Below are 12,500 nucleotides of genomic sequence, written 5' to 3'. Positions count from 1 at the left end.
TTCATCAATATCTATATAATAAACAGAACATTACATGGCCGCTTTGGGATACGAATTTTATCTTCGAGTGCTGAAAGTGGCCATGTAATATCCACTATTTGTGGAGAGGGAAAACCGGAGTATTCGGAGAAAAACCTCCCTAAGAAGAGAAGAGAACCAACAAACTCAACCCACATATGACGCCGAGTCTGGGAAGCAAACCCAGGCCACATTGGTGGGAGGCGAGTGCTCTTACCACTCCGCCTAGTTTATACAATGAATTTTTACTTTCGATAAATACTTGATAGTCAGAGAGGACGTGAACATATTGAGTACGGAAGAAGGGCAATCAAAATAAAGAAATGAAAAACCAAGGAAATGATTTGATTGTTTTCTTATGTCGAGATGCGTCTTACAAGAAGCGTCAAAAAGTCGATTGGGGACAAGTCTGGCTCCACTGGCTTAGATACTTTTACTTAGCACAAAATTCATTTATTCATTTATGAATTCTCTGCTAATCACTTAAACACGTGAACCCAGTGTTGACAAACCAATTATTCTCCTGGTTTGGATACCTTTTTACGGTCTATTACTAAGTCTATTACTTTGTTCAAAGTATAGGATTCGACTACGCTTTTGGGCTTTTTTTTTCGGAAAGAGGGGTCGCACTGTGGCTGCGCATGCGCACGATTTCTTTGTCTCGTAGAAGGCAGTAGGATTCGAGCTCGGTATCTCCTAATTCAAAGGCAATCGCGATGACCACGGACGACTACGCGACAGAGCCACGGGGAAATATGTATTATAGAATGTGTGCGTGACTAGCCTCCCACGCAGACACTCTTACGGCTTCGTCACGCATTCGCCCCCACGAGCGTCTGCTGAAACGAGCCTCACATTCCTTTCCCTTTGTTAATTAACTGTCATCTGGAAATTACGTGCGGGTTACATAGGAACCAATCGGCGCTGTGCAGATTAAGTCAGCGATTTTAAATGCCCAGCACACGAAGCCCATCCTTCAGTGAATGTACGCAAAACATCTAAGGGTCCAAAGTGCACTTCCAGAAACTGGAAGTCCGTTGTGATTGGTCTACGTAAATTCTGGCTCGTTTCAGCTGACGCTCTTTGGGGAGAAACGTGTGACAAAGCCCTAAGAGTGTCTGCGTGGGAGGCTAGTGCGTGACCGGAAACGAGTTTTTATGTTTTCGTTGCATTGCAATATCCAGTCATCGTATGACTCGGTAACATATCTTTCCTACACTCTGAATTTTTCAGGCTTCTCTTCGCAATTGCAAAAATTGCGCTCATAACTGCGAAGATCATAGCTTTACTTGATATCTTGCCGCGCTAATTATCTAATTTTATAATTCTCCCGGTATTGTTAAGAAAAATTATTAAATATTTTCAGAAACCCATAAGGGTTAAAACGAGTAACGCGCGTTCACAGCTTCCGAATATTCAGTGCGAACTGATTGGTTGAATGTTTCAGTGCTAAGTGCTATATTTGGAAACCCCTTGCTCCTGTTGTCCCAAATATGGTACTTAGCAAATCGAATATTCAGAAGCTTGTTTTCCAGCACACAAGGGGCCGTTAGGGCCGATTTACACGGTACGACTTTGTCGCATGCGACAACGGCTTACGACAGGCCCACGACATGATTTACGATCGTTGTGTACATCAGAAAAAATGTCGTAGCATTTTAAAACATGTTTTAAAACGCTGCGACAATCGTAAGTCACGTCGTAGGCCTGTCGTGAGCTTGTCGCATGCGGCAAAATCGTATCGTGTAAATCGGCCCTTACACGTTTCAACCCCTACGGGTTTCTGGTATTTTTAAATACCATCTGTTTACTGGTTTTCAGTGGAGTCAACGCCGTTAACAACAGTTTTAAATGTGAACAACTCTTCTACAATCGCACGAACCACATGGACTTTGGACTTTGGACTTCTGACTTTGGACTTTGGAATTGAACTGGATATTGACCAAGACATTGTAACAAAAAATCATTGAAATACTGTAAATTTTAAAGGCAATCGGCTAAAACTCTTTCGAACAGAGTGTAGGCTACCCATAGCCTCTTGTTTAATAGGGAGCTTTAGCAAGGACGACGGGAACGGCAGTGAGAACGCCATCTAAAAACATAGATTCGCGTTATTGCAATCACTTCGAGACTATTCCAAGCTTTTTAATATGACAAAGGTGTAGCAGTCCCTCAGGAATGGAACCGTTATGAGCGGCGCTTAATTTAGGGAAGAAAATGAAATTTTTTCTCCAAGTGCTGACGTTATCCATGAAACCTCAAATTTGGCAATTTCACGTTGTTGTTTTGCAGACGACAGCAAAGAAATAGACAAACATGAAAAATGCACGTGCAGAGCTTGCAAAGCTATTGTTTTTCCCTACTAAATATGCAAATTTGTGACGTTCTCGTTTCCGTCGCCGTTGTCGTTGCTAAAGCTCTCAATCCGGTGTGCCCTTTCGATATTGGCGCGTATCGATACTTCCTGTAGTATATCGGTATCGATAGTGACCTCACACAAGGAGTGGTTACTAAAAAAATATGGCGACGTTAACTTTGGGTGCATTACAGGTCGTAAAATCGCGATTGTTTCCGACCACCACCCGTTATTTATACCATTCCCAGTTTTTAAGGCGATTTTCTTCGACAGAGAGAAACAGTCTGCAGCGAAGATATGAAAATTCAGAAGATTTAACGTTAAGTGATGGCTGCGTTAAGGTACGTAAGCCGAGTTCTGAAGCTCACTCAACTGAATGTGAAGAAGACTTGACATCTTGCTCCAAAATGTGTTGCAACATGACGATCAAGTAACACATCGATGGTCTATCAATTATTTTAAAAAACGGCCAAAGGCTTGCACAGTATTTTGCATCACATTATCAACATTGGTATGGGGGGAGGGGGGAAGGACCAATACCCTTTGTGAGTGCATGTCAAATGATGTTTAATTTTCCCAAGAGTTTTGTCCAAGATTGTAGTCGTTCAAAGGACAGGTAACTTTATCCAATGGATAAGTCACTGTCCAAAGTATATTGTTATATACCTAGACTTTCACGCAACAAAACGGGTACTGTGATTGGTTGATTCTTCTTTATACAATGTTGCCCGCTCCAGGTGTTCTGCTGTGATTGTTGAAGGGAAAGTCTAAATAAATAACAAAGCACATAATGTCTGGTCCCACGGGAAAACTAAACTAACTGTTTCCCTCCGGACCATACATCAAGTGTATAATATACAGTAATTAAGTTGAATCAGAAACTAAGGGCTGATTAAGACACCTGCTGTAACATAATACATCTTACAGCTATAAAAATTTCATAATAAGATAAAACGTTTGGTAGTATAGAAATAAAGTGGTTGAATAAAATAAAAAGCATATGCATATATATTTACGATCTAATGGCATGTTTATGGTGCAATCATTCATTTCCTGTTTAGCAATTACAGCATATATTTGCCAGTGACAAGGACAGTTTCCTCCGTGTTGCAGTAGAAGGTGGGGGTTGTTCAGGCTTCAAATACACATTTGATGTGGACTCAGAAATTAAGGAGGATGATAGGTTTGAAAATCATAATATTGTTATTTTGTTCATTTTTTTGTACAAATAATTTATTTTTTTTTGGCACCCTGGATGTATCCACAATTAAATTCAGGTTCCTTGTTTAACGAAATGAACACAGAGTAGGTTCCCTGTTATGGAACAACAAAAATTAAATGCAATGATCGGTCTACTATTGGTTAACGTTCTAAGCCCCATTAGGGGGGGGTCTTAGTATCCTGTATCCAGGGGTTTCGGTATCAATTGGAAGTACCAGATGCAGTGGTTCTGCTGGCAGATATGCACGGCTCGTGTCAGCAGCGAACGGTGAGTGCTGGAGGCACAAACTCCTAGTGGGGTCCGGGGGCATGCCCCTCCCCCCTGTGAAATTTGTAAAATTGTACTCTCTAAAATGCAATTTCCTGCGTTCCCTGGACCGGAATTGTGTAACCAGGAAGGTCTTTTAGGCGTTAAAAAATGCTCAAAAAAAGAAATATTTGATTGATTTGGCAATTATAATTATCAGTTTGCAGTTGTTCATTTTTTAGGTGATTCCATATTAATACACTTATGGTCAACTTGTCTTTTCTTCGCCGATGGCACAAAAAATCGCTTATTCTTTTCATTTCGGTGAGATAATGTACAAATGAAAGGTGAGAAAGACTGATTCGGACAGATGCTCTCTGATCAAAGGTCAGGGTCAGTTGTAAGAGACCTTGTCTGGTCAGTTATTATAGCTGGCAGGGGACGGGGAAGGGATGGGGAATGATGAATTATGATTTTATTATACACGTGTATGACAGGAATTAACTCCCTTTTTTTTCGATTGTATGCATCACATAACTAAGTGAGTAAAATAGGGTCAAGTCTTTCGTTGGTTAATAAATGAAAAAAAAATCGATTTTCACACTTAAAAAAAATGATTATTTCGCCTGAAACGAAACCCCTGCTGTATCCCATTAAATTTTTACCTAAATATCCCATATCCCATTACTTCCTGTGGTTTGTTTCCCTGTAATGCCAGTTTACTTCTGATAATGTCATTGTGCCCCTGAGGGAAGGGGGAGGGGGAGGGTTTTCTTGAACATGTTCTCTGGAGAGGCCGAGATTCATAGATGTTGTGAATATTTGAGGGAAAAATACAAATAATTGCATTTGTGAGTATCATTTTCACTTTTCGCACCTTCTACATTGATCAACAAATCTATTTTATTGTTGAAAAAATGACAAGTTTGATGCTCGGTATCCCGGAATCTCTTCTTTACATATCCTGTATCCGGTTAATTTTTTTCCCCCAAATATCCCATATCCTGATAACCCCTAATAGGGCTGCACTTTCCTCTTTGAGAGGTGGGAGAAAATAGGTTTTTTAAATAAAATGGTGTTTTCTGTTGCATTTCTAGAGTAATTGAAAGAGATGGAGCCAAAGTAGTGATCGATGAGGTATCGTTGGGATATTTGAAAGGATCCACAGTTGACTACCATGAGGAGCTAATTCGATCAGGATTCAGAATATCACTTAACCCTAATGCAGAGAAGGGTTGTTCATGTGGATCATCATTCACTTTCAAACTTTGAGAAATCCCCACAGCTGTTTGGTGAATAGACTATAAACAGGAATTAAAAGAATAGCAAGTACACAAAAAGAGTCACACTGAAAAAACCTTTTTGGTTGTTGTACTTCACCATTTTGAAAAATTGTCAACTAAAAACCATTTGTACATAACATTCATCAATCTATTTAAATGTATACATTAACTTGGACTGGTGTTTAACCCTCAACTAAATGTTATTAAAGGTTTTAGTCCAGGTTTTGGTAATTTTGTTACCAGTTAAAGAAAATGGCAATATTTCCCCATATTTGCAATCCATTTTCTTGACAGAATCATCTTGCATCTTTTGATTTAAAGTTGTATAATATGATAAGTAATGTATAAGAACTTTATCATTTACCAGGTAATGATAAATAACGACGAAAAAAATTAAAAGAATATGTGATCTAGTTTGTTGCAAGAATAGCGTTAAATTTTATGTGGCAAAGGATGCAAAGTGGGGTTTCCCCATTGGATATGAATTTTGGAGCACATATGGGAGCATAAGCTGCAACCCTGTTCAGAGTCGCAGAAGGGCTTAAAATGCGAGAACCCTGTCAGAGAAAAGGTGCTCACTTAGTGTGAGGTAAACTGCCGTGACACATTGTTTCACCAACAGAACAGCCTGCACACGAAAAAGCCCACAGGGGATGGGGCCTTTTACACCAACCAAATTAACTTAATTGAGGGAACACTAAAAAATCAACCCACATGTGATGCTGAGTCAGAGAAATGAATTCAAGCTACATCAATGGGAGGTACATGCTCTCACCACTTCATCATCCCTGCTCACTGCTTCATGGTCAAAGTGAAATAAATGAGAAGTGTCATCCAGATATTCATATCAGAATGAAATCTCAGATCCTCAGTCAACCCACTGCGACATCTGGTAATGCCCCATGAAAAGGTTACCAAGAACAGGATATTTTAAGGGAGGAATCTCTGACGACTCTGTCATTTCATTTTGCTTTGAGAGTTTTTCAGATAGATTGTGTCTAACATGGAATACCCACAAAGGAGGATTAAAGTGTGTGTTGGTGGCCCGGATTCTACTCCACAACTTTTTCATCAACAGCCATCTACTAAGTTCCTGCCTTCAGCTGGGCTTCTTAAAGCCATCATTTTAAATTTTATTTCATGCCACACAGGCTTCAAACTAGGTACCACAGGATAAATCTATGGCTTCAGGGCTTGACAAATCTGTTTAATAATCTGTACTTGTCCTTGTGATACAAGTAAAGATGCCTTGAGGTCCCTGGTCATAAGCATTGGTGCACCTTATTTAACGTCAGAAGTTCCTTTACCCTCTTAGACGGTATTCTCCCAGGAAGCCGCCAGTGCACTCATTTTACCCACCTCTTCCATCAGTGCTACACAGAATGGAAAGAAGTCGAAGTAAGGATGCAGTCACTAGGGATTGAACTCTGACATCGTCGTGCACAGAAGGCCACTCCCTAACCAACTGTGCAAACTTCAGTCTTTATCACTCATTATTGAGCAAAGAGAAATGAACAATACACAAATATTAAAAAATAGATGGTCTGTGCAAGTTTTATCACAAAGTGATGGGAGTGTTTCAAGTCTTTTCATGTGGGATGTCTGTGGCAGACCACATTTAAAAATGGCTTGAGTGTCATCGTAGTCAGATATGGAAGTTAGCCACATGCTCGTCATGAAGTTCGCTTGATAATGTCATGTCGGATATATGACACGCATGAGGTGTCTTTTAATTTTTGCGTGAAAGGTAATTGGAAAAGCTCACATGGCCTTCCCAACACTCATGCTACGTCACTTCTTCAAATTACTGCATTCTTAGACTGAATTCACAGAAGAAAGACTGGAGCAAAATTTTCAAAAACTTGAAACCGCAAACAGAAGTGACAAAAATTGGAAAAAATTCTGGGTCACATTTGTGTAAGCACATTGCAAAATCCTGATTTGAGCAATCATTTGGATTTCACCATTCCCACATTTTTATTCTGTAGTGAACATGAACCCAAATCAGGCCTTCCGTGTCACTATTGCAGTGTTGCTTCAAATCATGAACATACAGAAGCAGCAAACCTTCAGAGTATTAATCTAAAAAACAGAACCTTATTTATCAGATTTCACAAAATGTCTCATATCCCGTATCTGTAATGCAATCATGACACTTCCAGTCAGAAGTATAATTTAACCCATTGACTCCTGGGGCTTCCCCACTGATGAGTAAAATTGTCTGGCATTAGATAGACAGAGTAAAATACTAAGTCTGGCCGGTTTAAGCATCAAAGCGTTAAATGCAAACTGATTAACAATTCAAATATTGTATTTACTTGGGCATATCTGTTTGTATGTAAATTGGTTTCCAGTTATTCTAGATTTTATGAACTGAAAGACACCATGAGCAGCAACAATTTAACAGTAACAGAATGAACAACTTTCAAGGGAATACAGTAAACACACACATAAAATAACCTAGAATTTAAGAGCCTGTTAGGCTAAAAATTTTATTTTTGACACTCCTCCCATAAGAACCAATTTAGCCTAAAAAATTAAACAGGCTCTTATTTTAGAAAATGACTGTAAAAATTTCAAGCGTCTGGAACAAATTTTAAACTGCACAGATCTTGTTTAAAACTTTTTTTATGGCTATGACTAAAGGTATCTGCATCCTCATCAGAGGAAATTAGTCATACCATATGTATCATAGAGTAGATATCTTTTGTGGAAATAAGAACTACTGCAAATACCATTTTTATAAGAACCTATCTCGGCTAACTTGGAAAAATCGAGGTTCATACATGTGGGTGTTTACTGTATCAGTAAAATGTGATTTGTGGCTACAATGAAAAACAAACCACTGTAGGAACAGAGCAAAGGACAAAGACATGTCACAGAAAAACCAAAGACCATCACACGGGGAACATAATGTACACATGGTGCACTTCTATTGGTCAAAGAAAACAACCGTGCCCAATAAAATATGGCATTTTATTTTCAACAAATTTTACACTTTCCAGAGTTGACAGAAACTAGCCAATCATGAGAAAGGTTACAATTTGTGGCTACAATGAAAAACAAACTGCCCTTGATTTTCAGCTCTGCACTGAGATGCACAGCAAAAATAAAAGAAGAGGTTTGAGCTGATACAGTACCCACAAAATCAACAACAAATAGCATTGCTATTTACAGACCCTAACTGCCCTCCTCGATCAGTAGGGAGCTTAAGCATGCACGCGCATTTTTGAGACGCGGACAGGAACCGGAAGAGAACATTTCCGTGGTGTCTCCCAGATTTTTGTACTAATCACGTCTAATGAAGAAAAGAAACTTGGCAATGAAATGTGGTTGTGTGAAGACAAGTTAAAAGGGAAAACAGCTCACTTCCGGTTGCCGTCTGCGTCTCAAAAACAAGTGTGCTTAAGCTCCCTAGTGTATTTTTATTACCACCCCGGCCTGCCCCCTTTGATCAGTGCATCCCAAGTGAATGCCCACTTGGCATCTTGTTCAAATTATGATTTACCCACAATACCTTTGAGAAGACAAGTTGTCTTTTAAGTAACATGCATAAATAACTCATCATACCAACTGTGATACCTAACTTTACAAAGAATAACTTTTCAAAAGATGAAGGAAGAACAAGCTTTGGCTGCCAACAAAAATAATATTGTAAATTCTCTATAAATTATAGTTCATCAAACTTTGGAATAAATTTCTTAAGTTCAACAACTTTCTTTACATAAAATAGATCTCCACCATTTTGACTGATAAAGCACAATTCTATCTTCACCTTACCAATTGCTCTATGTTAACATGATTTCAGGGTACTGGATGTTGAATTTATTATTGTAGTTTATTACTTTATATCACTTTTTTTTTAGTTATTTAACCCTCAGTGTACTGTGGGGCACTAAAACCAAAATTAATACACACAGAGCTCATCACTAATGACTGGGTCATCAAGTTGTGTACCCAACAAGTTTATTGGGTGGCACATACATGTATCTTTTCAATATATTCCCTTGTGCCATAAAGCAATCATTTTCATACTATTATCAAATACCAGTGCTTAAAATTAAAACACATTTCAAGTTGTCCCTGTTTCAAAAGCCAGGCCATAAAATTGGTTGCCCTGATAAATGCTTGATTGCCCATTAGGAAACCTGTAATGATAAAATGCACGCCGTGTAGGTGCAATCACATGGCGTTGGAGCCCCCATAGTTCTTAGGATGTGCCTGTGGTTTTTTGTGGAAGTCTGGGTTAATGTTTTAGCACTAATTTTCAATTTCCATCACCTACGTGTTGTCTCTGGCATTTCCTATCTGGCAATTTTTTGTCAAAGCCACAGATGTTCAAAACATGGGAAAATGCTCAGCTGCAGCAAATTAATAATTGTTAACTTCACGCTACTATCGGACAACCAGCAAGTCAGTCAGGTGCTGCTTATATAATTTATTTTTTATTTTTGGCTGGGTTCTCTGGGACGACCGCTAATTTTGAGCACTGAAATACATCAATAAACAAAATATTATTCCATCCGTGTAAATTGGATATGAGATTGAAAATAATGAAGTGTGTGCAACAAGTTGGCTTTAACCAATCTCATATCCAACAAACAAATAAAATAACAATTAGTGTTTTGTTAAACGTTCAACTGGTTCAATATACAAAATGACCAGAGCAATCAAGTTTCCATGTGAGGTCAAAGAGTATGTGAGCTAATAACCTAAATTAAGTGACCCAATCGGACCACCAGAAATGCAAGATTGAACTGTAATTATTTAATTTCACAAAGAAGGCAAAACGGTGGAAAGCCTTCTTTCAAAAAAGTGTGAATGGGTGTAATAAACTCATTCTTGATTAGCAGCAGTGTAATTTAAAAACTTCAGCAAGCCATATCCTTTAAAGTAATGTTTAAAAAACGAGCAGCAGCCAAGTGTTTTTTGACCCAAGAAAACATGTGCTGCAAGTTTTGAACGGCTTAAGAAACATTCCACAAAAGCTTGTCCCTCTGGACTGAGAACAATGGTTCAAATTTTGAGGAGAATATTGGCATGCATGAAAAACAAGCCATGCCTTATTAGTATTCTTTACAAAACGAATACTTACAAGGAGTGTTTTGATCAGGATATAAGCTCATGCATATGATATTTTATCTGTGTTTTGATAGGCTGTTAGGCTCACGAATTATTAATGTCATTCTGACCTCAAACTCAATGACCTCTTTCTGTTGCATATTGAGTAAAAGTAACAATTAAATCAGTCCATAAAAAGTAGATTTAGTTTAACACTACGTAACTGGTACATTCCAATCAGTGCTTCCTCTTAAAGCTTAAATACAACGAACAAAATTTTTTTTCTTAATTTCTTGCTCATGTGACAACATTCACAGGAAACTTTTACAGTAATGTTCCTTTTTAAATGTCTATAGAACATTGTTTTTTACCTTAACTGCCAACATTAGTACCATCATTTCTCCTTATCTCCACTTCTCCTAGTTTTAATTGTCTTGCGCTTCATTCTGGCATACGGACCAATGGCTGGATCTGTGATGAAGTCATAGATTACTTTGGTCCACGAGTCATGATGCGGCAAATCCCTGTAATACTCAGGTGCAATCTCTCTCACTAAGGGAAGTCTGGAGCCAGGAACACTTGGGAAGTCATGATGCTCGTTATGGTAGCCAACATTGAAGGTAACCCAGTTCAAAGGTCCATAGTAGGAATAAGTTTCATAACCTTTCGTAAACATATAATGTTCAGAAATAAAATGACCAGCTACGGGGTGAAGGCCCATTCCCAGGAGGGAGCTGGCAATCATAAACACAAGAGACTTGGCACCCCAGTGTTGAGCAACTAAGGCATCAAAACTAAACTGAAGCACCAAATTAATGAGTTCCAGAGGAAGAGGACTTTGGGGGTAAACAAACAATGGGCGCAAGGAATAGAAAAACGGCTGTAATATAACCCACACAAATTTGGTTGCTGTGTTGAAAAACATGCGTGCCTCAAACTCTGTTGGCAAGTCTACATCAAGTTCTTCATCTCCCTGATACCTGTGGTGTTCCAAATGGTACTTTTTGAAGGAAATGGCACATGGCACACCAATCGGAAGATTTGCTATCAAGGAAAAAATCCTATTGTGAAGTGCACGTGAATGACCAAAGGCTAAGTTGTGGGAGATTTCGTGGATTGCTAATAGCAAGGCATGGTTGATCACTCCCCCAATAGTATATGCGACCAGAAACAGAAATGGCCAGGACATACTCCTCACAGCATATGCCAGTCCAAACTGGATCACCATTAAGAGCAGCACATGGTACTTGAAGTGTGGATCAAAACCCATCAAGTTCTTAATCTGGGGGTACTTAGCTACAAAATGAAATGATCGAGGTTAAAGTTAGTATTAATACTAATTATGATTATGATTGTGATTATGATTATTTTAAAATGTGGTAACTTTCACATTTCATACAAAACACATTTCTTCCATTTGTTGAAATGCATTTTCCCAGCGAAAATTACTTTCAGTCTTCACCTTTTTTGCTTGGAGTAAGTGTATCAAGTTTGAATGAGCCTTCTTTGTTCTGTGGCTTGTAAAACAAGCAGCTACTGCAGCCACCGTGTCAGAGAGTTGACGTCACCACAGGGCAGCCCAACCTCATTTGCGAACTGCCAAATTAATGGCATGTTTGTTTTTTTGTCTGTTTGTTATTTATTTGTTTGAGCAGGTTGAAGTTTTGGCACCTATTTAGCTGATGTGGACCTGCTATACCCACCCACTCATATACACACAGAGGACAGCCCCAACACCGGGAACTTCATTCCCTACTCTTCTCGAATAGTGTGTGGGTTCTTAAACGTCCCACAGGGAAATAACGAACATGGAAGTTATTTGTGAGCCGGGACCTCCGGCTTATCGTCCTTATCCGAGAAGACTTGAAAGTCTAACCACTTGCGGATGTGATTACAAAGGCAGCACTTTCCCCTCAGTTATTTAAAGACCCCTGAGTGTTGGTCTGGACGGAGTCGAGCTCACAACCTCCCGCATGGCAGCCCGGTGTTCAACCGAGCCACCGGTGTGTAAATTGTGCAGGATTCATTCAGACATCCTATATGTCCCACCGAGAAGGAAACGAAATGACAAGATTCTCCCGATAAAAATCAAGAAAGCCAGGAAGATAGCCACACAAAGAGCAACAGAAGAACAGTAATTTACCAATATGAGAACATTACATAACATAAAGCTTGGGTCCCCTGTAATTTCCCACGCCCGTTTTCACCATCAATTCACGCCCGCATCAATGCAACTCGATCGTACGATTCACTTGGTATTTTTAGCTTTGAAGATGACTACATGCGCTCCATTCCATATACACCTTGTGGAAAG

General features: G+C 39.1%; 4 protein-coding genes across 5 annotated transcripts in view; 2 read left to right on the top strand and 2 right to left on the bottom strand.

The window, feature by feature from the left end:
- Positions 1-355, top strand: part of LOC137978974 (two pore calcium channel protein 1-like) — a 30,567-nt gene extending 30,212 nt beyond the window's left edge. For both annotated transcript variants that reach the window (XM_068826110.1, XM_068826107.1), the window contains one exon: positions 1-355. This exon is cut by the window's left edge and continues 1,150 nt beyond it. The gene's annotated coding sequence lies outside the window, so the exon portion shown is untranslated.
- An 813-nt stretch (positions 356-1,168) lies between these two features.
- Positions 1,169-12,500, bottom strand: part of LOC137979058 (kanadaptin-like) — a 49,806-nt gene continuing 38,474 nt past the window's right edge. The window contains exon 15 of the mRNA XM_068826226.1: positions 1,169-1,182. The gene's annotated coding sequence lies outside the window, so the exon portion shown is untranslated. The remainder of the gene's footprint in view (positions 1,183-12,500) is intronic.
- Positions 2,513-5,552, top strand: LOC137978872 (iron-sulfur cluster insertion protein ErpA-like). The gene is made up of 3 exons (XM_068825986.1): positions 2,513-2,715; positions 3,436-3,557; positions 4,940-5,552. Exons 1-3 carry the CDS (start codon positions 2,539-2,541, stop codon positions 5,112-5,114), a joined length of 474 nt encoding a protein of 157 aa, XP_068682087.1. The 5' UTR covers positions 2,513-2,538; the 3' UTR covers positions 5,115-5,552.
- Positions 8,083-12,500, bottom strand: part of LOC137978871 (sphingolipid delta(4)-desaturase DES1-like) — a 4,908-nt gene continuing 490 nt past the window's right edge. Inside the window, exon 2 of the mRNA XM_068825985.1 lies at positions 8,083-11,482. Coding sequence (XP_068682086.1) covers positions 10,581-11,482 — 902 coding nt within the window. The 3' untranslated portion in view covers positions 8,083-10,580. The remainder of the gene's footprint in view (positions 11,483-12,500) is intronic.

Source organism: Montipora foliosa, chromosome 12 (assembly GCF_036669935.1).
Source record: "Montipora foliosa isolate CH-2021 chromosome 12, ASM3666993v2, whole genome shotgun sequence".
Lineage (NCBI taxonomy): Eukaryota > Metazoa > Cnidaria > Anthozoa > Scleractinia > Acroporidae > Montipora > Montipora foliosa.
Note: the sequence above shows the minus strand (reverse complement) of the source record. Positions and strands in the feature narration are given on the sequence as shown.